The 27296-nt window shown below is 37.6% G+C and overlaps 1 protein-coding gene across 2 annotated transcripts in view; it reads right to left on the bottom strand.

Annotated features, from left to right (window-relative positions):
- Positions 1-27296, bottom strand: part of AHI1 (Abelson helper integration site 1) — a 104011-nt gene that overhangs the window by 34109 nt on the left and 42606 nt on the right. For both annotated transcript variants that reach the window (XM_059833031.1, XM_059833024.1), the window contains one exon: positions 20136-20253. In XM_059833031.1, coding sequence (XP_059689014.1) covers positions 20136-20253 — 118 coding nt within the window. The remainder of the gene's footprint in view (positions 1-20135; positions 20254-27296) is intronic.

The following is a 27296-nucleotide window of genomic DNA, read 5'->3' as shown; positions in this document are numbered from 1 at the left end:
CTAAGTGAACACTGGAGCTGTGGAATGGAGCAAGGCTTGAATTCACACGTGTAGATCCACAAAGAGATACCTTTACTGTAACATGAACTAATTCCAATCCTCATAGAAGAGACCTCAGAATCACATAGCACTAACGCAAAAAAAACACTATGCTTCTGGCAGTGCCGTATCCCACAACATAATTACATCTACTGTCAGCCAAAAGAACGCATAGAGATATTCATTCAGGATTAGCCACCACTTTCATTCCTGGTTCAAGGTGTACAAGGGCACAAACATGTATTTGCTCCGAATCTTAGAATAGTCCTCCAGAAGGAACTACGGAGGTAGATTGTCACTGGCTTTGAGGAGAATCCTGTTTCATACGAATATATTTATCCTGTACTTAGGCACAATGGACAGGCAGAATTTGGCCCCTATTTACAAAAGTTATAATGAAATAAAAACTATTGCATCACAAAAACAATTAAAAATCCAACTTTTTAATTAGAGATTAAAATCAAATACATTTAGCAGACTACACACCCACCTAATTATTTCTGAGTAATCTTATCAAACCATCATCTTACATTTTTCTTGCAAATGTTAAGTTTCTACAGTACCATATATAAACAATGCAAGTAGTAGCACGTGTCCAAAGCATTCTTTTGAAGTAAAGAACATTTATTGAATTCATGCTAATCAGGAATGTGCTAATTTATGACAACCTCTAACCTTACATCATAATGGCATCAGATAGAAGTGAAAATGAGCAGGGATTATAGCATCCAGTTGTTTCTTTCTACAGTGTATAGAACAGAGAGTGACTCTACGGCAAACATCAATAAGCCTGCACAGATATCATCAGCATTCTGAAATCAGATTGGCAATATTATTTACAAGTTCTAGATAGCAGATAAAAAAAGATGTAAGGAAAATCCAGACTATGACGCATACTTCATGTTAATAAGAGTTATTTTTCTTCTAGGGCTGCAGATATCCTGAGAAAGTCATTATTAGTTTTGCTAAGCTCACCGGGACTATTTAAAAGCAAAAAAAACTAAATTAAATTTGAAAAGAAACTTATTTTGTATTATATTAAATAAAACTTGTGGTGTTACCCTCTCGAAAAATACTTCATGAAATATAGAAACTGCAGTCCCTTAGAGTTGTGGATGCCCAGCACTGAAGTAGCAACCTTCAATTTTGGATTTGGTAAGATTTTTACTTCTGAATTAACTTACCCTCCCTGATTCAGAGGAAATGGAGCTCTTAAGTAGGATTTATGCTTATCTGTTTCCTAAAAATATGTAGTACAGTTAAATTCTATTTATTAATACAGTTAATTTCTATGTAATACAGTTAAATAGAACTTAACTCTATCTGTAACTCTCAAAGTCAAGTATCTACTGACCTCAGAAGGTCTACTCGTGTCTTTAAAACACATACTTGACCAGGGTTAATAGACAAAGAATGAAAATTATGCAAAGAAGGAAAACAAAGTAATTTACTTTGCATGGTTCCTCCCACAACTGAAGTTCAGCAATGGCTAGTTACCCACAGTTACTTAAACCACATTAGGCCGTTGCTCTACAAATGGAAATATATTGCAAAGAGTGGGCACCAGGAGCAGAAGCAGTATTTCCTGCAGGTGACTTCAATGACTGGAATCCATTTTCTCATCCATATAAGAAGATGGAGTATGGAAAGTGGGAGTTGTTCATTCCACCTGGACAAGATGGTTATCCTCCTGTGCCCCATGGATCAAAGCTAAAGGTGTTGGTTCTAGACTTACTATGTCAAATTCTTGTAACCCTTCTTACTCAATTGTCCTTTTTGTTTTCTTTTAAATAACTCTAAGAAAATAAGCTTAGAATACCACAAATACTTCTCAAAATCAGCCATTAACATTTTTTGCAGTGCAAAGTCCTCTCAGCTAAGAAAAAATAGCCAGTTACTGCATACACTACTGAGTTTATATACTACCCAGTAGCCTCACAACGTCAAATCAAGTCTTGACAAAAAAAAAAAAAAAAAGAAAAAAAAAAAAGAAAAATCTTGTAACTACTTGAAGAACGTATGTAGCATTTTTCTAACATTTGCATTCAAGGAAAAATAGTATCATTAACATCATACACAATATGCTGGAAAAAGTAAGTCAGCTTGATATTTCAGGTCTTTATCATGACCAGAATAGCCACTAGTTTGTACCTAGCCTACCTTCTCCATTAAATTAGCATTTTCAGCCAGTACCGAATATTAATTTTGAGAAAATATTACCAGAAAATTCCATGACATTGCCAAACAATTCATACATTATTAAACCTGAAAAATACAGGTAGACACTAAATCAGGAAAACATTAAATAAGAATTTTAATATGGTCTAAAATTAAAAGCGGGAAAAAAATTTCATAGCAGATACACTTAGTACTGTATTTTCAGAAATAGAAAGCTATGTCTTTAAAATACATTCCTAAGTTTACTTTCCATTTTGTAGTTCAGAAATTATATTGGTCAGATATTTCATGAGAATGTGTGTGTGGTGAAACTGACCTACCACATGTGAGTTTTTGTCCATGCACACTTTCGAGTTTACAATTTATGAACAAACTACTCTAAGAAGAGTTCTTCTGCATATCAGTGATTAGAACACGTATGAATAAGTAAGTCCTTTCTAACACATTTCCAACTGTATATTGAAATAAAATAATGGCCTGTAGCAACTTTGGTAACAAAATCTGAATATACTTCCTTGTAAATAATACATGACAAAGCACTTGAGACTAATATTGGCATCATCCATTACAGAGGAAAATATACTGAAAAGTTAAGTCCAATATTAAAGCAAGCAGATCCAGTTGGGCACAGATTTCAGTATGTTGATTTTTCAGTTTCCTTTGCCTACAAGGTCTGCAAAGTTTTCTAGAATGCAATAGCAACCTACTACTGCTTTTACGGCAGTGGATTTTTAGAATGCTTTTTAGCAAGTATCACTATTGCTACACTCTCAGCCTTCAGCCACCATGCAAGTCCTCTAGCAGAAGTTACACTGGTTAATACAAATATGTGGATACCAAATGTTATGCTACTTTGGAGAAAGTAAAAAAGATGACTTGGCCATTAAGGGCTGCCTTCTAGTACCAGAGACCCTGGTAGAAAGCTTGAATTATCACTTGACAAAGAGCTGAAAAGCAATTTGTTCTAGACAGACTTTTCCTTGGGTATCAGGTGGAGGATATGCAAAAAATGAGCATGGAAAGAAAACTGTTTGCAAAGAGCATCATTAGGAGGCAATACTCCCCTTCATTTACAAAGTGGTACCTGATCTGAGGAGAGGTAAAAGACGGAAAACCAAGACAGGCAGGTTCATAAAGAGGGACTGTGCCCAGCTTTGGGCTAAGACCACATTTCCAGAACTCTGGATATCCTGGAGAGAACAAACTTCTCTCTGAGGTTCAATCAGCAACCCAAATCACTACAACTGGTATTAGAAGAAAGTAAGACTTTACACTATCTCAGCATCAAGCCAGCAAGTAGAAGTTACAGTCCTATCCAGTGAATTTGTAACTTATTTGTATTGGGCTTCTACAAACAAGAATATTTGCACAGCAAGTCTAAAGATGTAAACAAAAATAATAATGAAAATTAAATTCAGAATTAATACAGAAATACCATTTGACTAAATATTTTCTATAGTATCATGAAATACAATTTGATTAAGTACTTAATAAAATAACATGAGAGCTTTTTTCACATCATCCCACGGGTAGTGCCAAACTGATCAAAACTGCAGTATTTTAACATATAAGCTTAATTACATCACCCGTACTCTCTGGTTTGACTAACAGCAGCAGCAGCTAAAAATCGCTACTAACCATGCTCATACTGCATCTCCAGTAACCCAAAATCCACACGAAAGCAGCAACTGCTAAGTTTTCATACTCATCAGTAAGAGAAAGGAGATTATTGAGGTCTGAATATTCAAGGACAGGAAATTCTTCTCCACGGCTTATAACGAAAGTAACCCATTTCTATACATAATGCATTGTGAAAGATATCTAGGTTTCTTTAGAGCTGACTTAATTGCTAACTGCTACATAAACATTTGTTTCTTCAAAAGGACCGAACAACTTTACAGAACACAGAAAACTGTCTAGTAACACTCTAAGTTTGGAACTCTCAAAGCATATGCCTTAATAGCCTTGTTCACATAAAACCACACTGTTGTTAAATCTTCCTAGATGCTTTCTGCACATTCACATGTGCCAAATTATTAACTCAAGAACTGGTCATACAGACAACCCTGGACACATCTTGTTCTCTTTGCAGGATTCCGCAAACTTACCCTGAAAATTATTTGCTTTGGTAAGAAAACCTGATCTGCAGGAAGATTCTTAATTCAAACCACATTTTCAATTGCTGAAGATCCTTTACACATATGAGCGGACATAAAAAGATGGAAGTGTCCTTTATGCTCTTTAACACCAGGAAAACAATGTTCCAATACAGTACTATTATCAAGGTACACATGATGTGGTATATTATAGATGTGTATTAAGTGGGCACTGCAGTCCAGAATTTCCAAATAATAGTAGCACAATTATCTATCTTCTCCTGTTAGTTCTGCTTTTTATACAGAAGCAGACAAATCTGAAGCAAATATAATTGGGCTGAACATATTGTTAGATTGAACTGCTGGACACAAAAGCTGAAAAGTTACCACTGATTAATCGATATATAGTTCAAAACACAAGTTCTGAATATATTTCTAAAATGAAAAATTCCAAGAGTGTGAATTGGAGTCCTTAAAGGAGATAAATACCAACTCAGTTTTAGCTTGTACCTGGCTCACAAGAGAAGTTTTTCAACTCGCAACATGCACCATACAGAAGTTATCAAGAGCTCTGTTGCAACAGATTCTCCTGAACAAGCAGAGGAGGTGACAGACCTCACTGATACCTCCTCTGTATTAAGACAGCCTTAAAAAACCCAACAAAACACTTCAAGGACAAGACCATCCTTTTTCATTAGAGAGGTGAACTCCGCTTAAATGTAGTTATCCATAAATGAAAATTCCAAGATGCAAGGAGTAGGAAAACAGAGCCTACTTATGAACTTCACCTGAAAGTAGCAGAAAATATGACATCTTACAAGGTGAATTTTAGCAGTTACAGTCCTTGCTAAAAAAAAAAAAAAGCTAGGGGAATTGTTTCTTATGCTCTACTGGTGGATAGTGACAACTAGAAAGAATTCTCAAAACATTTTCTGCTACTAGGCAATTTATCACAGCAAAAGGTGCTCAACATATATTAATAAGTAAGCTCCAATTTTCTGTATTTTATTCTTTGGCATATTAGCTGCAACAGTCTGCTTCCTCTGACCAGTCAGGCTCTGAATGGATTCCAGAAAGACCTGTATCAACATGATGTCACTGCAACACCCTTCAGCTAATCTGGAAAAAAAAACAATCAATGAGGCACCAGAAGCTAGCATAGACAGCTGCAGTAGAGACAGTGGCCCTCTATTCAAAACAGAAGATATTGACAGGATAGGAAAAGGGGATGTGATATCTAGAAGCATATGGTGACGTGATACGCTGGAATCAATCTGCAGATGAGATACACAGTTTCAAATACTATCTGTTATACAGTCTGAGTAAGAGTCTTCTGCAGAAGGACTGCCTGGCACGCCAGAGCAAAGCTTGGGGTCAAGTGAGCAGGAAAGACTGTAAAAAGTTTTTTTTTAATTTGCCTATGTGCCATTCAGATCTTTTTTCTCCGGTTGAGGAAGTAAAAACTGAAGAAACTGAGCACTAATTGTGAGGGGAAAAGATAAGGAAGAAACCTGTGCAATCTTTTCCTTCACTGGAGCATGCCATAAGGTTGCAGAAAACACCCAAATACAAGTTTTCAGGAGTAGAGTTTTAAGGCAATTCTACCACCTCATTTGAAGCAATGAGTCACTGTTCCTCACTATCTCCAGTGAGCAAGAAAGCATGCTAACAGCGAGGAGGCAGGTTCCAGTGAAGCTCTCATTTCATCTAGATCAAAGCAGCACGTTGAGGCCAGCTCTGTAAATAATACAGAGTCACTAGGTTGTGTGACAATACCAACGTCTAAGTTACACACCCATAGAGGCCTTCATTTCTCTGTACGTGCCTTCTGCTTTCTTTAGCAGGAGTAGGGAGGTGATCGTGCCCATGTCCTTGGCACTGGTGAGGCCGCACCTTGAACACTGCGTTCAGTTTTGGGCCCCTCACTACCAGAAGGACATTGAGGTGCTGGAGCGTGTCCAGAGAAGGGCGACGAAGCTGGTGAGGGGTCTGGAGCACAAGTCTTATGAGGAGCGGCTGAGGGAACTGGGGTTGTTCAGTCTGGAGAAGAGGAGGCTGAGGGGAGACCTCATCTCTCTCTACAAGTACCTGAAAGGGGGTTGCAGAGAGGTGGGTGCTGGTCTCTTCTCCCAAGTGACGAGAGACAGGACTAGAGGAAATGGCCTCAAGTTGCGCCAGGGGAGGTTCAGGCTGGATATTAGGAAAAATTTCTTTACTGAGAGAGTGGTGAAATAAGCTGCCCAGGGAGGTGGTGGAGTCACCATCACTGGAGGTGTTCAAGGAACTTGTGGACATGGCATTGTGGGACATGGTTTAATGGGCATGGTGGTGTTAGTTGATGGTTGGACTTGATGATTTTACAGGTCTTTTCCAACCTTAGTGTGATTCTGTAATACCTTCCCAAGCCATCATTCTCTATCATTAGTTTCTATAGGACCAACATGATCAGTATCAAGCTACATTGGTACCATAGTCTATTGCAGAGCACAATATGGACCACAGATACCCGAAGTTAAATTAAAAAGTGTTATATTAGTAGAATGAATCATGTGAAGGAAGCTTGCTTTCGCTGAACTTGGTGCTTCAGCAATGAGGGTAACAACAGTTGCATATGAATCCATGAAAGTTTAGTTGTTTCACACATAAAAATCTATCTACAAAATTAGCAAAGGGTTTTTAAAATAGTTGAAAAAGTACGTATATATACCAAAAAAGGATGGATAATGATGGATAATGTATCTTAAAAATATGGATTTTTTTTTTTTTTTACCCTGTACTTGGTTTTTGCTCACTTGTCAAAACAAGGAATGAAGTCAAAGGCCCTAGGTCTCCTCTTGGGAGAGGGAGATGCCTCCCTCCTGTGCACCATGGCTGCTACTGGGTCTTTTGCACAGTTCTCCCAGCTCCTCTAGAACTGATAAGAACAGAAGGATTAGAGCAATACAATGGGCAATCAATTTCCTTACCTTATTGACTCATGCTTATAGCTGTACAGACATCATCCTTGCTGATCTGAACTTTCTGCTGGACAGGGGACTGATACTTTACTGCACAGCCCTTGGGCAGAAGAACTGTTTCCACCTCTGAAACCAGGTAGAATTGCATTTAAGCATGCACTTTGTCAACACTTGCTGTCTTGTGGATCAATACCTCAAAAATTACAGACAAGCTCTATATGAAAGTACAGACAAGCTCAGACTGAAAACAGTTAACAGGACCTCTCTACTTAGGAATTAATTAGATTTTGTTGTTTTAGAATCCACATAATTGAGAAAGTAAGGGCATACTTAGGCCAAATCACTTTTGGCAGAGTCTTTCCACAGTACTACGTCACACCCTGATTTTGCAATCTACAACCACTACTGCCAAACAGAGAGTAATGCTTCATTTAATCCACACCCTTGTATAATTTGGCTGAGAGTACTTCCTTTAGCCTGAAGGCACAGCAGTAATTAACTTAACATACACCAATTTCAAGTAAATATAAATGCTGTTCTTTTGATAAAGTTTTTGGAATCTTCAAAGATTGCTATTATTGTGCTCTGTATTTAGTGTAATTTTTAGTGGAATATTTTAATTAACTTGCCTAGAAGAAACATGAAAAAGAACATATAATAAAGGAACATGTGTATCTTTGATCTCAGTATAAACAATTCTAGCAAGTTTAACTAGAAAATACAAACTCTTCTGACATTTATAACATCTTATCAATCAGATACAGGAAACCGGATAACCAACCTTTTAAAATAGAAGAACTAGATTGTCATTAATGTTAATGGTTTTGTCTCTATGTCTTTATTATTCTGTTGGAACATTTTTGTGGTTAGATGAATCTATTTACACACCTTTTGTTTTCAAATTAAAAACTAATTTTTACTATTCATTTTATAAACACTCAGCTCTTCTACCTTAAAACAAGGTCCTGTATTTGTGCCTTGAGCCAAAACTCTGACATTGCCAACTAATGTTGGTGGCACAGTAAGGCCACAAAGCTCTGAGGAAGTTCTTTCCCCTGCAGAATTGCCTGAGATGCCTGCAAGCCATGGTGAAGGCATGGCTGTGTCCTGGTACTCTTAATTTTTAGTTACTGCCAAAGTCAGCTGCAAGGTGGAACATCCCAGAAATGGCTCTAGTGACTGAGCAGAAGGAATAAGATCAGGGAAGTACATGCAAAGGTTGGCTGCGAGTGACAACCAAGCCTTTGTAACCTATTTGCAATGAAGAAACTGAGACACAGTTTCTTCAAAATGTAAATGGTATAGCAAAATAGCTTATAAAAGAACCAGAAAGGCATAAAGAGAATAATAATCTTGTGATGGATGTTTCTATTGTTTTAAAAGAAAATTAACTTCGAGAAAAATACTTTTAAGTTGAATTTTTCAGTTCTTCCATTCTACTATGAGATAATAATAATAATAATAACAACAACAACAATAATAATTTTATTTTCTTTCTCCCTCCTCTCTTATACTTTTCCCCTAAGTAAAAGTGAGACATAAGAATATCTTAAAATGAATGATCATTTTCCCTAGGGGAGTTCCCATTCAAATTAGCACACAGACATATATAAAAAACATTTTAGACCTAATGTTCTTCTGCTTTTGGCAAAAACATTTTTACTTAACTCCAGCGTAGTTAAGTCAGTTCACACTGATCTGTGGTGTTTAGCTGGTACTTTGTCTCTACTTAGTTCTCTTACACTGTTTTGAAAAATAAAAAAATCTGGTAATTGGATCTAAAACTTAGTCCATTATCATAATTTCTCTGTGACTATGCAGTGCTTTATAGTTAAAGCCTTGTAATGAATGTAAAGATATTATCTTTGATTAATAGGAGAAAATAAAAAAACAGAATAATATAATCAAAAAACTAGGGACTAAAATAAGCCAAGTTTGTTTATTTAAAAATTGATAGTTTTCTGCACTCTCTCATAACAGTTTTCAAACATTATTGTTATCCAAACTAGGGGGTGGTGGTGGTGTTTAAGTAATTCAGTTTCCAAAAGAAGGAAAACATACATACTTGATCAAATCAAAGAGTTAGAAGCAATTGAGTTCTACAAATGACAGCAAAATGTGAGACTTCTGCAAAGTTGCAATTAGATACTTGTTATAATAACAAAAAGCAATTTGTATTTCTACATTTAGGAATGCAAAAGAATATTATAGGCAAAATTTTCAGTTTTTTAGAACCACTGTCCCATTAGAATAATTAAATGAAAAGGCCACATTTCAGAAAAAAATCCATCCCCATAAAATGTTAGAAGAATTTTGTTGAAAATTTTTAAAAGGTTAAATTTCTGAAAAATATGTCAGGCAGTATCAGTTCTTCAAATACATGACAGAGCAGGAAAACAGCAAATTGCATAAAAACACAGAAACATAACTGAGAAGTGAGAGACAAGTATTGGGCACATATTTCTTTCATCTTAATGCACATTCACCCTTTTCAAATACATGACATAATCTACTATAAGCAGACTGTAGCTTGCAGGAAGCTAACAATTCTGCAAGCATTTCTTCTCACGTATTCTTAGACCACTTTCTGTGGCCACTGTTTTGGCAGGACCTCTACAGGACATACTAATAGTGTTCTGTATTTCTAGACAGTTTAAGACTTAAAGACAACTGCTAGCAGACTACTAATCAAAGATATTTCCCCCACTAGACTGCCTGATCACAGTGAGCCACGGGCCACTTCCCGTACTGAACAGGAAACTTGCATCTCTCCCTCTGTAGTAGTAAGGATAATAGGAAAAGATAAACATATCAGGCCACCAGGGAAAAAACTACTAAACCCCTTTTGCGCAGGCCTCATAATGTCACTTCATTATTTTCTTAATCAATATCACCAGAAAAAAGCCCAGCAGACTCACCAATACTAATGAAATTGAGAGACTGCCTTTGTGAGATTATTAAACATCACCTACTTCCCTTTTTTAAGAATTGTCATACATTTAAAAATAATGAAAATTAGTTTCCATCATCACCTGTTCCTCCTAGAGGCTTGTATTACACTCAAACCACTTTCAACTAATAGCGTGGGTACCGAACCACTTTTAGGTATGTATTCGGTACTCTTCACCACAATATGCTCCTGCCCCAATTTTAAGAGGTGGGGCTAAAAAGAAGTATCTCAAAGTGACTTAGACATTATAGCAAATTGCTACACCATTTCCATAGCTCTAATCTGTGCAGCCCTGCAGGCTTAATTGCTTTCCCCATCACAGCAAATCTAAATGAAGCCGTTGGGTGAGCTAATGAGGCAACACACATTACAGTTTAACAGGGAACAGATATACCCAGATTCTTTCAAGACAAAATTGAGAGTTCTTTTCTTATGTTTATATTCTCCACAAGAAGTCTTTTACACATACTCAAGCTCTTTCTTTTAAAAAATTAATAGGAAGAGATTTAATTCCTTCTTTAAAATTTGATAAAATACAGTATTTAGAGCAATATGTTAGGATCAAAAAACCCCAACGTATTCAGTGATCTGTGTGCCATTCAATTCGCCTGCATGGATTGGATCCCAGTAAACAGATTTCTCCAACTGGTGCTCCTGCTGGCACTCCCACTAAACAAAAATGGTCCCTCAAGGTCAGGATTATCTAACTTCAGCACAGTAGTGTGGGAAAGCCGGCAACGCTGCTGGCTGTACCGCATGCTTTCTCTTAGTCATCTTCTGTCTGTCAATCAGTTCTTTCAGTCCTCTTTGAAAATAACACCAACCTGTATCCAAACATAGCCAGAGATATACTACAAATATTGTACTTGATGCTATACTTGGATTATATAGTACACATACATGCAACCTTCAATTAAGATATGTCATCTTTTTTAATCTCTCTCCAGCCTCTTCAGGATATTTTATTACTGTTTATTTTCAAATTAGAAAATTAAGGTATTCTAATAGTAAAACTGATTTCAATTGTTTATTTGATACATTTTCAATGACAGTTTCCACGAGCCTCTTTCTTTTCCCCTAACAGTTTCTTAATAAGAGATGAAAAGAGTAAGGCCATATTGAACTAGCTTTCTATACACAGTCTTCCTTGAGTGGCACAAAACTATGTCAGAAGCAAGATAAATACCCCCAAAACAAACAAAAACATTAAAGTCCTCCAGGACTGTGGTAGTATTGAAGATAGATGTTATAGAGTCAGGGAGAAAGCATGAAATATTGGAAAAAAAGTAATCAGTGACACCTACATCCATATGAGGATGTAACTTGTGACAGTGTTTCTGCAGTATCTCTGCAAAAATGTGAATTTTGCTACTTGATGTACCTCTTTTTTCTGCTTCTAAGAAAACAAGAATCAAAATAGTATTTTAAGGGCATTTAGTTGATGCATAAATATTTTTTATATCTTTGATGTAGAAACTTATTTCACTGTTTGCTTGAGACTGAAAAAGAAGTTTTAAATAGTCTATCAAATACAATGGAGGACTTAAATGCAAAGTCAGTTTTGTTAATATCTTCAGAGAGTGAGAAAGAGTGCTATGAAGCTTTCACTTTATATAGGTGGAAAACACCTTTGACTGTCAGTTGTGTTAATGGAGAGAAAATTTCTAATTGTTCTCAACCCTGCCAAAGCGTTGTGTTTTTTGTTTTTGAGATTTTTTAAAGATACAAGAACCATCACGTTTCTAGCACATACGTAATTATTTTTTAAGAGCAAGTTTAATTAACTGGTTTTATTGAAGTCAAAATTTTAGTGAAAAGATCTGTGCAGTATTTATAGTCGAGCTTCAATCTCCCACATAGTTAACAATTAGGGTCACTGCTAATTACAATTACTTGAAACCTAAAACTTGTTTTAGAAAACATGCCCTGAACACCGTGAGAGTTACTGAAGAGTCACTGTTGAATAAAGACTGGAAATGCGGGCCATTTCTTTCATGGCATGCCACAGATCTGCAAAACAGTGTCTGAGAGTATAGGAAGGTGATTTCACTGTCCAAAGATGCTCACAATCTTAAGGAGGGAAGGCAAATAAAACCAGAGGAGATTTTAATATCTCTCAGAGAATGGGTAGTTGAAAGCTGGAGCTTTTGTTACTTCCTTCTTTGTTTAAAAAGTAACAACTAGAAAATGGGTTATCCTTGAAGAAGGTACAAGGATGAGAACACGACAAGGAAAAGTCAGGAATGTCTGAGACAAAGTCCTGGATAATGCTACAGTGCAGTGCTGCAGAGTAGCACCACAGGATGGGTATGATAAAATCAGCACTGAAGCATGAGCATAAGCAGAGCTATACAGCACAAGGGAGGTAAAACCTCAATTATAATTATCAAAGACAGGTCTTAGACAAATTTTCTTATTACCATAAAAAAAGAAAGAAAAGAAAAGAAAAGAAAAGAAAAGAAAGAGAAGTTCAGCAAGCTTAAACATAGCATACTTTCAAGAACAGATTCCCTAAAGTGTACTAAACAATAATCAAGTAAGAATAAAGTAATCTGCTATATATAGAACATGGAGAAATTTGACTAGAGTGAAAAATCGGACCAGCCATAAGACTTCATGAATCCAAAGGTAAAACTCAAAGGGGATGACTTCCTCCAAAGACACATATCTAGCAAACTTTTCAAACAATTGAAACAGCTACCAGCACAGCTACAGCTTTACTGAGGCAGACACAAAAAAACCCCTGATAAGCAAAATGAGTTACACTCTCAATGAAAAATTCCAACTGACAGGCTATCAGGATGGACAGTAAGAAAACCTAAGTTCCATGCCTTCCTCTCAAATTTAACATGATCTTTGTGAGAGGAAGGCACACAACACATGTTGTCTTATATTTAAATGAATTTTGTTAAATTTTAAGAAATCTCTCTAATGAAGTGCTTTATACATAACGCATAAGAAACAAGTTCATCCATGTCTTGTATCTGCAATGTGGTACCTACTTCATTAATTACTATTTGTCAAAATTCATTACTTTTTTCTAGTAATTCTAACCATACTCTTGACAAAACTTTAAATATATCTCTTGCACAGCACTCTATAGCATTGATGGGAAAACAGTAGATGTTGTCGAACTTGAATTTAGCAAGACTCTAAACACTGTCTCCCATAACATTGGCATAGACAAACTGATGACGTATGGACTGTGCAAGAAGACAGTGCAGTAGACTGAAAACTGGTTGAGCTGCAGTGATCAGAGTTTTGTAACCACTCGCATGAAATCTAACTGGAGACCAGTCACTAGTGGTGTACTCCAGGGGTCAATACTGGAGCCCACACTGTTTAACATCTCCATTAATGACCTGGATGATGGGACTGAGTGCACCCTCAGCAAGTTTGCAGGTAATAAAAAACTGGGAGAAATGGATGATACACCAGAGGGAAGTGCTGCCATTCAGAGGGTCTTGACAGAAATGGGCCAATAAGAACTTCACGAAGTTCAACAACAGGAAATGCAAAGTCCTGCATTCGAGGAGGCGTAATCCCATGCACCAATGCAGACTGAAATACTATTTAAACCATACAAAAAATCCCCTTTACTGTGAGAACAATCAAACATTGTAATAGGTTGTGGAGTCTCCATCCTTACAGATATTCAAAACCCAACTGGACATGGTCCTGAGCACCCTGGTCTAGCTGAACCTGCTTTGAGCAGGTGGGTTGGGCTACATGGTCTCGAAAGGTGCCTTCTCACGTCGATGATATCATGATCTTGTCTTCACTTATCTCGCGTAAAGAACAATGTGTGCTAGAGAAAGGAGCTGAAGCTCTCTCTTCGATGATTTCACAACAAATTAAATAATTTAGAACAAAGTAAGTTAGGATATCTAAGCATCACATGTAAAACTCAAGATCAGGGATTAAAAAAAACCCCATAATTGAACAAATTTCTTAAGGAGACAAGGAAGGACCTGATATGGAAATATGTTAGTTTACATTTAGAAGTTACAGGAGCTGAGCATGCAGAAAACCAATCACTAGCAGATTGTTTTAGTCTGTATGGAGTCACTTCATAATGGTAACAGTTCACCTTTTAAAAAAATTAATTAAATAATCAGAAGGGGTGCTCAGCATAAGTCTCAAACATTAGAAAACAGAGGAAAAACTGAAATAAGAAGAGGCATCTTTGCTATCACACTATGAAATATTCAAGGATGCATGAACCCAAGTGGTTTCCAAGTAACTCAAGTTTGCTTTCACAACATAGTGTTGCTGAGGGAAGGGTCTATATTAGAATGATAAATGACATTTAACCATCTTTTCAGTGTTTCATTAGTTTTTCCTTCACATAAAGTATTTATAAATTTATGTTTCTTACTGTTTGACTGGAGTGTTGCAAGAGCCTGTGGACACAGGCTCTTTAGGAAGGACTGATAGGGAAGACAAGAATGGAGAGTGCTGTAGGGAAGGGAAGAGAGGCTCAAACGTGCAGAGCTACAGAGCAGGTGACAGTTTGTCAAGATCGTATGGGTGAGAATTAGAAGAGAAGCCAAAAATATGGACATTGGGGGGGGGGCACCTGCTACAGACTGCCTGATCAAGAAGAGGAAGTGGACAAAGCCTTCTTTAAGCAGAGCAAGAAGTCTCACAATCACAGGCCCTGACTCTCATGGAGGTTTTTAACCACCTCAGTATCTGCTCAAGAGACAAAAACACAGGCTACAAGCAATTCTGACTTCTGGAATACCCTGGGGATAACTTTTTGATGCAGATGCTGGACAGGCTGACTATGGGGGCTGCACCCGGAGCATGCTAATAATGAGTAAGGCAGGACTGGTTGGAGACAAAGGCAGTCCTGCCTCAGTGACCATGAGATAACTGATTGTATTGGGTTTGCGTGGCAGCGCTTTGGTAGCAGGGGGGCTACAGGGGTGGCTTCTGTGAGAAGCTGCTAGAAGCTTCTCCTATGTCTGATAGAGCCAATGCCAGCTGACTTCAAGACGGATCTGCCACTGGCTAAGGCTGAGCTAATCAGCAACAGTGGTAGCGCCTCTGTGATAACATATTTAAGAAGGGGGAAAAAACCGGGAAGAGGCAGCCGGAGAAGAGAGGAGTGAGAATATGTGAGAGAAACAACTCTGCAGACACCAAGGTCAGTGAAGAAGGAGGGGGAGGAGAGGCTCCAGGCATCAGAGCAGAGATTCCCCTGCAGCCCCTGGTGAAGACCATGGTGAAGCAGGTTGTCCCCCTGCAGCCCATGGAGGTCCACGGTGGAGCAGATATCCACCTGCAGCCCGTGGAGGACCCCACGCTGGAGCAGGTGGATGCCCGAAGGAGGCTGTGATGCTGTGGGAAGCTCATGCTGGAGCAGGCTCCTGGCAGGACCTGTGGAGCCGTGGAGAGAGGAGCCCACGCTGGAGCAGGTTTGCTGGCAGGACTTGCAATCCCGCAGGGGACCCACGCTGGAGCAGTCTGTTCCTGAAGGACTGCACCCCGTGGAACGGACCCATGCTGGAGCAGTTCGTGAAGAACTGCAGCCCGTGGGAAGAACCCATGTTGGAGAAGTTCGTGGAGAACTGTCTCCTGTGGGAGGGACCCCACGCTGGAGCAGGGGAAGAGTCTGAGGAGGAAGGAGCAGCAGAAACAACATTTGATGAACTGACCGCAACCCCGTCCCCCTGCGCCGCTCGCAGGGGGAAGAGGTTCGGGAGTGAAGTTGAGCCCGGGAAGAAGGGAGGGGTGGGGGGAAGGTGTTGGTTTTTTTAAGATTTGGTTTTACTTCTCATTATCCTACTCTGATTTGATTGGTAATAAATTAAACTAATTTCCTCAAGTCAAGTCTATTTTGCCCATGATGGTAGTTGGTGAGTGATCTCCCTATGTCCTTATCTCAACCTACGAGCCTTTTCCTCATATTTTCTCTCTCCTGTCCAGTTGAGGAAGAGGAGTGAGTGAGCAGCTGTGTGGTGATTAGTCCGGCTGGGCTTAAACCACAACACTGATCTTGAGCGAAGTGAGGAAAGTAAACAGCAGGACATGGACTGGGGCTTCATGAAAGCCTATACACATGTGAAAGTATGCACTTGAGGAAAAGCCAAAACATACTGTATGTTTTAGAGTATACAGAACCCATCTGTTAAAATGAGCAGGCATGTTTAAAAGGCATAGTAGTGAATATTACTTTTATTTGAAGCATTACAAAATCACTTACAGCTATTTCTGCAAATATATCTGGATACAAAAAGATTTAAAAGTTAGGAAAGATCTGCAGTATTACTGCTACTGGCCATAAATCATAAAGGTGTATACCCTGTTTTTCCACTGTTTCTACCTAATGCAAGACCTAGATAATTAAATTGCGTTGTTAAAAGAAGAAAGCGCTGCATGTGTCCAGGCTACTACACTGTCCATATCACAAGACAACATCGACAACCTTATCAAGTTAATACAGCATGCACATACACCAGTTACATGGTTAAAAACATTGCTAACAGAGCTTTACACATGCTGCCTGGAGGGACTTCACTGTAATAGCAATTCTGCATTTTGCTTTAAGAAGCACTAAATACACAGCAAAAGGTGACAGGAAAGTGTGAGAATGAGAAGACTGAGTAACTGCCAGCATAACCCTCAGGAATACATAACCATCTGCTGGACAAAAATGAAGGATCCCTGTATTACAGGCCGTTGTTAATGATGCAACATCCCAATAACATAAGTACAGAAAAGCATACGTATTGTGTATACGAAACCAACACAGAAAAAAATTGTTTTGTGCTTCCAGCACAACCCATAAATGAACAGATCTGTTTAAGTATAGATTTTCTACTGTTCAAAAGTAAAATTAAACTGGCAATTAGGAGCTATGAACATGGGCACCTATCTTCACACAAGATGAAATAGATGAGTACATCTTTCTCATGTTTCACTAAAAACAACTCTATCTCAGTAAAAGAACGTGGAGGCCTCCAAAATGACAGATAAGTAATTTAAGATTTTAAAAGATTTTCTTACATGAAAATTTATTTCAGTTGTGGTCCACTAGCATTTTTATGGTCTTTTTGCCCTAAAAAAATTCTTCATTTTCTCAATGCTTTCATTGACTGCTGAAAGACCATTAAAAGGTACCTCTTTTTTACTATACTTCCCTTGCATAAATAATATCCTGTACCTAGGGATCGTCTTGAAGTATTAGTCAGTTTTGGAAACAACTACATTGGGAGCACACATGAACAGCTATAACATATATTTATATATGTTTGTTCATGCTATTTAAGAAGTCTCCATCAACACATTTATCTGTGCTTCTGCATAAAGTGAAATTCAAGACAATAAAATGCACTGGTTTGAGCAATATTAGGTATACTAATTTAAAACAATTTAAAGTATATGTTTATGTTTTTTAAAGGGTTAGTCCACTTATTTTAAATACTCAAAATATGTTAAGACAGCGTATGTATTTGTGGTGGGTTGATCTTGGCTGGATGCCAGGTGCCACCAAACCACTCTATCACTCCCCTCCTCAGCAGGACACGGGGGAAGAAAATAAAAAAAAAAACACAAACAAAACTCGTGGGTCAAGAAAAAGGCAGTTTAATACAGCAAAAGCAAAGGCTGCGCGTGGAAGCAAAGGGAAACAAAAGATTTATTCTCTACTTCCCATCAGCTCTAAGCGCTTTTGCTAAGGTAGAAAAATGGAAATACAGAAGTTAATTGGTGTATTGTGAATTAGTGACTAAGAGCAATTCCGAGACTAGTGGTCAATCTTTTAGACCATGCTAAGGACTCTTCCCCCACTGCTCAGAAAGAGTAATCATAACTCGATTTGCCTTTAGGAGATAATTCTACATAATTATAGAGACTATTCCTATCTTTACTATCTATATTTTAAATCTCTATTTCCTATTTTTAGTTCATTATATATTCCACCCTCCCCCGGACTTCTTTTTACTTTTCTCAAGGATACACCAAAACCACTTTGAAACTAAGGTTCCAATTTTCTGTCTTGATTTGTAAGTGCCCAAAAAAGACAAAAAGCCATGAAATCATCAATTTTAAATATTATTATTAGCAATGCAACAGATACTATTAGCAAAGTAACTATCACAAAAATGCATGATTTCATTGCTAACCTTATTCTCAAGATCTTTGAATAAAAAATGTCTTTAGAAATAAACCCCTAAAAATAGATTAAACATGACTGCAAATAGACTAGTAAGCACTATAGGTCTTAAGTAAACTGCTTTTCTTATTACTGTTGTGTTATATCAATACATATGCTTTTAAAAATATGATTTTATTGTTTTTCAGTGGCTGTGTTTAATCACAGAATCACTACGGTTGGAAAAGACCTGTAAGATCATCAAGTCCAACCATCCACTAACACCACCATGCCCATTAAACCATGTCCCACAATGCCATGTCCACATGTTCCTTGAACACCTCCAGGGATGGTGACTCCACCACTTCCCTGGGCAGTCTGTTCCAATGCTTCACCACTCTCTCAGTAAAGACATTTTTCCTAATATCCAGCCTGAACCACCCCTGGTGCAACTTGAGGCCATTTCCTCTCGTCCTGTCGCTCATCACTTGGGAGAAGCGACCAACACCCACCTCTCTGCAACCCCCTTTCAGGTAATTGTAGAGAGCGATGAGGTCTCCCCTCAGCCTCCTCTTCTCCAGACTGAACAACCCCAGTTCCCTCAGCCGCTCCTCATAAGACTTGTGCTCCAGACCCCTCACCAGCTTCGTCACCCTTCTCTGGACACGCTCCAGCACCTCAAATGCCTTTTTGTAGTGAGGGGCCCAAAACTGAACACAGTATTCGAGGTGCGGCCTCACCAGGGCCGAGTACAGGGGCCCGATCACCTCCCTACTCCTGCTGGCCACACTATTTCTGATACAGGCCAGGATGCCGTTGGCCTTCTTGGCCACCTGGGCACACTGCTGGCTCATATTCAGCCGGCTGTTGGCCAACACCCCCAGGTCCTTTTCCACCAGGCTTTCCAGCCACTCATCCCCAAGCCTGTAGCCTTGCATGGGGTTGTTGTGACCCAAGTGCAGGGCCCGGCACTTGGCCTTGTTGAACCTCATACCATTGGCCTGGGCCCATCAATCCAGCCTGTCCAGATCCCTCTGCAGAGCCTTCCTACCCTCAATCAGATCAACGCTCCCACCCAACTTGGTGTCATCTGCAAACTTGCTGAGGGTGCACTCAATCCCCTCGTCCAGATCATCGATAAAGATATTAAACAAGACCGGCCCCAAAACTGAGCCCTGGGGGACTCCGCTTGTGACCGGCCGCCAACTGGATTTCACCCCATTCACCACAACTCTCTGGGCTCGGCCGTCCAGCCAGTTTTTTACCCAGCGAAGAGAGCACCTGTCTAAGCCACGAGTCGCCAGCTTCTCCAGGAGAATACTGTGGGAGACAGTGTCGAAGGCTTTACTAAAGTCCAGGTAGACAACACCCACAGCCTTTCCCTCACCCACTAGGCAGGTCACCTGGTCATAGAAGGAGATCAGGTTGGTCAAGCAGGACCTGCCCTTCATGAACCCGTGCTGGCTGGGCCTGATCCCTTGGTTGTCCTGCATGTGCCCTGTGAGTGCCCTCAAGCTGAAGATACTTTAATAAGTATTGAAATATTATCAAAATACTAAATTAAGAAAAGCTGGCAGTAAGTTCTAGGAACTTACAGCACTAATAAGTAAGTGTACAGCGTGAAGAAGAAAAACATTACAGGGGAACATATATCAGTACTGGACTGTATCACACTGCACTGTATGAACAATATCACATGTAACAACCAGGACACTCCCTGAAAGAGCTGCACAGCAAAATTTAAAGGCAGAAAAAAATCCTCATGGAAGTTATCACCCATTCCCTACATAGAGTGAAGAAATAAAGAGACTTACCACTTTCAGTAGTGAAAGAATACAGAGGATTCAGTGGAGTGCTCAGAGTGCCTGGCAGTCTTAGCTTGGAGTGTGGTGACAGTGATGATGGCGCAGGAAGCAAGAGATTTGAGCTCGCCTGTAATAGGAAAGACAAATCAGAAAGTGAAGTGTAATTTCCTGGGTTACTTACTGATGCAACAGCTAGAAGAGAAGTATTTGCTTACTGTAAATAACTACTAAATTCCAGGAAAAAAATTAAGACTTAAGTCGATGATAAGTAACAATTTCAATGGATGGGGTGGTTTGGTTTTTTTTTAGAATATTTGGAGACACAGACTTTGAAAAATTATTGACACAGGTATTAATTGAATTGAATGTTTACAAACGGACACAAACTCTCAAGCAGTGCAAAAAATGCAACAGAACTGTTTGAACTGGCATCTCGTTGCACCTTCATGTATAAAAATAAAATGACATTTATGTATAGTTGTAAACTGATAAATGTAAAATAAGTTCTCATTTTTGAGTAGTCAAACTGCACTACATCTACGAAGAGATTACTCAATATTAGAATGAGAGAAGAAAAAAAAACCTTAAACCAGTCCTAACACAAAACTGCTTTCTGCAAATCAATAAAGCATACTTAGAACAAAACACCAGACACTTCCTTTATGTAAGCTACACAAAAAATATCTGCAGTCCTAATTCCCATAGCAACAAAGATAATGTAGTTAAAATTTGGTTTGCTATGGAGTTTCTTGATATACATGCAGTTATCACAAAGCAAAAACCTTTCCCAAAGTTTACTCTTGACATATCCCACAGAACCTATGTAAAAAATATATTATGACAATCTTAGGTTTTTATGTGATCCAATTAAGAACTTTACTGTTTGTTAAACATATTTTCACTGGCTGCCTTGATAATACAGCCAAAAGGGAGGGGAAATAGGCCTTAAATAAAATATTTGTAACTTTCTTCAAACAAAATAGATTCATATGCTAAAATTTTTGAGTTATTTACATAAACCAACATAATTCTTGACTTTTTCAAAAGTCAAGCCTATTCCACAACCTAAAATAAATGCATATGGTCACTTCATCCAATTAAAAGCCCACATTCAGTGGACCACTTCCTTTGGGTTCAATAAACTCTAGATCAGACTCTTAAACTTTAGTTGTGGGCCAAAATAGAATAATGACATTTTGCAAATTTTCAATCTACTAGCTTCTAAATTCTGTTTAAAGAAAGGAGACAGCTAAACCAAAGTGAATCAGTGGCTTATTTCCAGAAGTGATATAATTTATATAGCTACTATTTTTGTCATTTAATACATATTAAACGATTCAACAGGTTTCAATAATAAAGAATATTTGGGCATTGGCAGATGCACTGGGATGCAGGTACCATAGGACTAAAAACGTGTGTTGAGTAATTTGACTGGGCCATTGAGGATATCTGCTATCATCTCCTCTGTATTACTACACTAGACATTCATCTTAATATGTCTGGGTTTTGTGTAGCAATATGGATTTAATTCTACTGAAAGAAGTTTATAAAAACTGCCTTTTACTAGTAAAGCACTCTCTCAGCAACCACATGCAATCGTAATAACTGTACTCCAAAACTGACCAGGAACAAAAAAAGCAAGACAGAAAATCAGATCAACCACTGAACATGATAAAAAAAAAGCATTAAACCAGCTAGATTTGGCCGCAGTGTACAAATTTAACAGAATGTTAGTCAACAGTAGTCATGAAATGTAAGCAGAATGGAGAGGCCTGTTTTTCTGAACAACAACAAAAACAACCTGCTTCTCTTACATTTCCACATGCAAGTGACTAAGTTTCATTAATGTTTTCTCTGATACACACAAATATGGCGGAAAGCCATTAGCTTATGTGTTTACTTGAACACGGAAAAATAATCTGTTCTGCAAATGTGTCAAGCTCAGCTTCCCAGTGTTTCATCTTTTTTTATCCACTGTTGGCTCTAGTGAGAGCTGTTCTGCAGTAAGACGAATGAGAAAATCTCCTCCCTGCATGAATTTCTTGCTGAGTGCACACTACACCATCAGTGATACATTTGTATATTTGCCAGTCAAGTATTCTCATGAAACCTTTTTGGAATTCTCTTTCAAATCTGCTGTCAAAAAGTTGGTTTCAGACACTACCAGGGAGTGGAGACAGGTTGACTATAGCAGCCTTTGGAAATCAAACTAAACACAGCAGAGCAAACTATTCAAACAGACACTTTCATGGATCATCGTGGAGGAAAAAAAAAAATCAGGAGAAACTTGCCTTGATTGTTGTGCTTGAATAAATTATAAGAGACATGTAAATTATTCCTGTACAGCATTTACTTCCCTTCTCTTTATTTCCTTGCTGTATTACCCAAACACTCTCATTACACATGCCAAATAGCATGCTGTGAAATCAAATGCAATCAACACATACATTAGAAGACTGAATGTACGCTTGTGAAGATTTAAGAAAACTGTCCTTTTAAAAATGCAAACTAAGTTCTATGTTACAACTTTTCCTTCTTCTCCAAGTCCTTAAAAATAAGATAAAAGACATTTTAATAGAAGAGATATTCAAAAGAAAGTTTTAAATTTAAGCAGTCTTACAGGAGTGATTCATTCCTCCCCTTAATGGCACTGAAGCTCAGCACAGGTGAGCTATAAAACACTGCCTATCCAAACTAAACACAAAATCAGAGTTTTTATGACCTTTCTGCCACTAGCTCTTAAGTATTATTTAAATCTCTAAAAGGGCCAAAGAGAAAAAAACCCCATAACATAGTAACACTCAGCTAATAAGTGAGGACTAATGATTCAGCAGAACTGTTTCCAGGTGAAGTACAGTGTCCTGTGAAGAATAATTAATTCTCCTGTGACAGACAGACATAGACTACCTACAGAACAGAGTGAAGCAATCATTTTTTTTGAAACGCATGCTGTGGGAAGGCATTGCTAAATACCTTTACAACAACGAGCAAAGCTGTCCAAGACAGCCAACCATCAATCTACTTATTTTTCACAACAGGCTCCACTTGCTTCATGCACAAACCACAGCTTTATCAAAGACACAGTTTACTACTATCCTGAATTGAGTAAAACTAAGAGTTATAACATTCATGTAGTTTTTGTAGGAAAAAAGATACCTACATCATTTTTGCCAAGTTTAAACAATGCTGATTTGCATTTTCTTTTTTGTGTTAGGGCAGCTCTATGCAAATTATGCAAATACACATTTTAAGTGGAACTAGTTTTCACATTGAAAGTAAACTGCATGACACAAAAACCAGAATAATGCAAGACAAGCTGACAATAACAATTTCTTTTTTTCCCTGAGAATGCAATTTTATGACCTTTGCAACCAACATTTCCATGTATACTTGCAAGTCAAATCAAAATGGCCAGCTCTATACTACCTCTTATTCTTTTAGTTTTAGGCTTCCCTTTTGAAACTTTAGGTCTCTATGACACTGTTTTTAAAGACAGTTAAACCAAATTATCAAATCATGATTCTGAAGAACTTAGAAGTTGACAATTGAATTTGAAATAAAAACAAAACACAAATTCTGCTATTTTTCTCAATGCTAGAAGAAAATACATAAGCAATAATTCTTAAAGTAGGAGTACAGTACTACAGCTTTCAAATTTGCAATGTAAGTTTGAATCAAGTTTACATCTACGTAAAAATGCAATTATTTCTATGGCAGTAATGTTAGAAGGAGCCCAGTGAAGGCTGGGATTCTATTGTGGTAGGTGTACTGCAATCACTTACAGACTCATCTATTCTGCTCTTAAGTAACTTCTAGACTAAACGGGAAAACCAAAGACAGTTAAAATAAGGTATCACCCCATTACACATAGGCAAAACTGAAACATATACTTTGCTTGTCTGAAGCAAGTGTGTTCCCCTGATGCTCTTCACAGTCCTCTTTGATTATCCAGATCAGGAACTCGTCTAGATGGCAATATAGTTCCCTCATAACTTGGGTGCTCCATTGTTTTTCCCCATAGAAGCCCAGAAGTGACAAGGGCATCCATATGAAAATTGAAGCTAGAAGGTGCTCAATCCTACAGTTTAGATATAGCTACTGTCTACAGATGAGACATCTCATCACACAGTAATTATATATATTCAATTTTTCAGTTCTGCCAGAGACTTCCGGAATTTCAATTACAGGCTTACCACAAAACCTTTCTTCCTTTTTTTTTTTTTTTCTCCTTAAAAAAAAGGCATTGTTAAGAAGAAATTAAGATTACTATAAACATTTGGAATAGTAAGCTTCCATCTTTTAGTCACAAGGAAAACCAAATTCTTTGTACACAACACAACAGTTAAATACAGCCTCAGTTACACACAGGCTGTGTGGAGTCATTCAACCATTAAGCACAAGACCTTTCCTAGACTGGACAAAACTAGCATTTTAGCTTAAGAACATGCCTGGATATACATATGTTAGCAGAATTGGTTAATGTCATCACCAATAACAGTAAAAAGTAGATTTGTCTTGCTTAGTAAGAGCCAAGTAGATTACTATGTAAACTGTCACCTCTTCTGTGGCTAGTTATGATTCTTGCTATCAAAGAACATATAACCAGGAAAAAAACCCTAAAAATCCATGACTTGACTTCAGTAGTAAAATTTTAAAAACGTCTTTTTTTGTGCAAATGAAAAATGGATGTAACCTGTGCCGCATACAAAACACCCAAAGATACTTGTCCTACGATTTTATTTCTCTTCCTACTAAGGAAAATAGACACCAAAAAGTCTTCTGTCTCAACTTGTCAAATACATACAGAAACCTATTCCTCTGTACCTGCTGGTAAAAGACATTAGGACATGATTCTAATTACAGCATACAGTTTCAGGGAATCATGTAACCACTCAGATATTTGTAACCTCCCCCCCCACCCCGCCCCAAGTATTTGGTTAGACTCTAGGTTTTTCCCATCATATATAAAATCCTTTTTTGGCAGATTTTTAATTTTTTTTTCTTTTTTTCACAGAGATGTTAAAAAACCATATATTTCTGTAAAAATTTCATTATCATTCCTATTGTTCTAAAAAAAGTATAACCAGGCTTGCACATCACTAAATTGTTTTTTAAATTATGCACTTAAACAAAAAGTGTAATCTAGTTTCTTATGCTGACAAGCCCTCATTTGCTTATTCCAGAGATTAACTGTAATGTAACAAAAAAAACCACACCTGACCAGATTTCCCCAGAATAAGCAGCACTTTTGGATGCAAAGATATAAAGTTATTTTCTCTTTTATTTGAATGAAAAACAAATTGCTTTCCTCAGCTGACAAAAAAAATAAAAGGAATTAGTGAAACTTTATTTAAAAATTCTTAGAGAATCAATCTTGCATATCCTTCTTTAACTCTCAATTTACAGTATCTCAGTATTTCAGCCATGATCAGTGTTCCTTTCCGACCCAACATGTTACAAGAAACTCTATCACAGCCCCAATAACCATTAATAAAAAAAGTTGTCAACAATGTTATTAAATTAATTGACTCAGTGCACATTTATGGTATTTTCTTTCATAAAAAATTCTTAGTAAAAGCTGCTTTCTCCACATCTTGGTGACAATAAGCCAGGTGGCACAAGGAGATATAATTTGCTGTCTTTTACTAGCATGAGTGAATCTAGCTTTCTCTACTCTAAAATATGGTTTGAATTACTTTGTTCAGCAGGGAGAAAACAAACAGTGAGTAACTTTTCCTTAACACTGTACAAATGTTTATGGCAAGAAAACTAAGATGGTAAAACTGGAAATAAAATTAAAGGACCAATCAGTAAAATCCACACACATCAAAAATGCTTAACACCATCTTATTTTACCCTCTGATAAAACTATTCTTATGGCTATAGTTTTATGCTAAAAAATGAATGCAATTCATTTCTCATGTCTAACATATCTTCTATATAAAACATAAGCCACTGCGAGAAATACAATGCTGAAAAAGGTCAGTAGTGCAACAAAATCAGCTGATTGCAGTTTATTATTGCTGCTTTAGTCCTCTATTCAAATAGTAACGTCAGCAAATATCAAGAAAGAATTAAAGACAGATATCCTGTGCTTACAGAACAGATGAAAGACCACTGCTGTGCAAGTAGTACTGCCCTGATACTCTAACTAGATTCATACAGGTCACTTCACTTGAGCAAAAGGCTGAGACCATGCAGATTTAAATTCCATATTCACACTAAAATTTGTAATGACTCCCTAGGATAACAGGAATATGCGTATCCAACAAAAGATGCACACAATTTCTCATTAACTTTTATAATTAAAAGTACAAAGAAATAGTTTGAAATAGAAATTGCTTACATCTATTGCTAATGCTAAATAGAAGCTTGGAGAGAGGAAAAAGTCCTTAATGTAACTAAATCACATATTCAGGGAATTCAATAAATGTTCCCATGACCAGATATTTGAAAGTACAGTCGTACCATAAAGAGCCATTTCAACCTTTTTATGCTCCATGTTCGCTACCACTCTAGTGGAGAATTTCAGAGTTCTGGTACCAGATCTTACTCTGGAGGAGGCTCAGGCTGCATTGCTGCCAAGCTGGAAGGTATATTTATAATGCTCCAGCTATTTCTAAGGTAGCTACCCAGACAATGACCTTTACTTAATAGTTAAAGCAAGATATTTTACCTCTTTTCTTTTATTCACTGGTTAAGTATGGGAAGACTAGCAATTACTGGAGAGTAACTAATTGCGGTAAATCCACAGAGATCACTATGAGGACAGAGTTTGTGAAACTACTCATGTCACATCTGTGCCAAAGTTCCTTCATCTACAAGATACAGACAATAGTTTCCTTTCTTTTACATTTATTTTGACCGTGTTGTTTTAAAATTCATCTGATGTTTGCTAAAATGAGGAATACCTTGAAAAATTTTCTTACTAAGCAAAGAATATTCTAATGTAGGAAAATACTACAGATTTTAAGGTTCTGACCTGCTTTGTAAGATTTTCACAGAGAGGGGGAAAAAACCAAACAACAAACCACAGAAAAAAAATAGCTATTTATTCAACTTTTTCTAACACAGGCAACATAATTAAAACTGGCAAATTTAATCAATTGACAAGGAAAACTCATTACAATTTCCAAAACCTTATTTTATAACAGATTATTTCTTAAAGAC

This window comes from Gavia stellata, chromosome 2 (genome assembly GCF_030936135.1).
Source record: "Gavia stellata isolate bGavSte3 chromosome 2, bGavSte3.hap2, whole genome shotgun sequence".
NCBI lineage: Eukaryota > Metazoa > Chordata > Aves > Gaviiformes > Gaviidae > Gavia > Gavia stellata.
The sequence above is the reverse complement of the archived record's forward strand: the minus strand, read 5'-3'. Positions and strand labels throughout refer to the sequence as shown.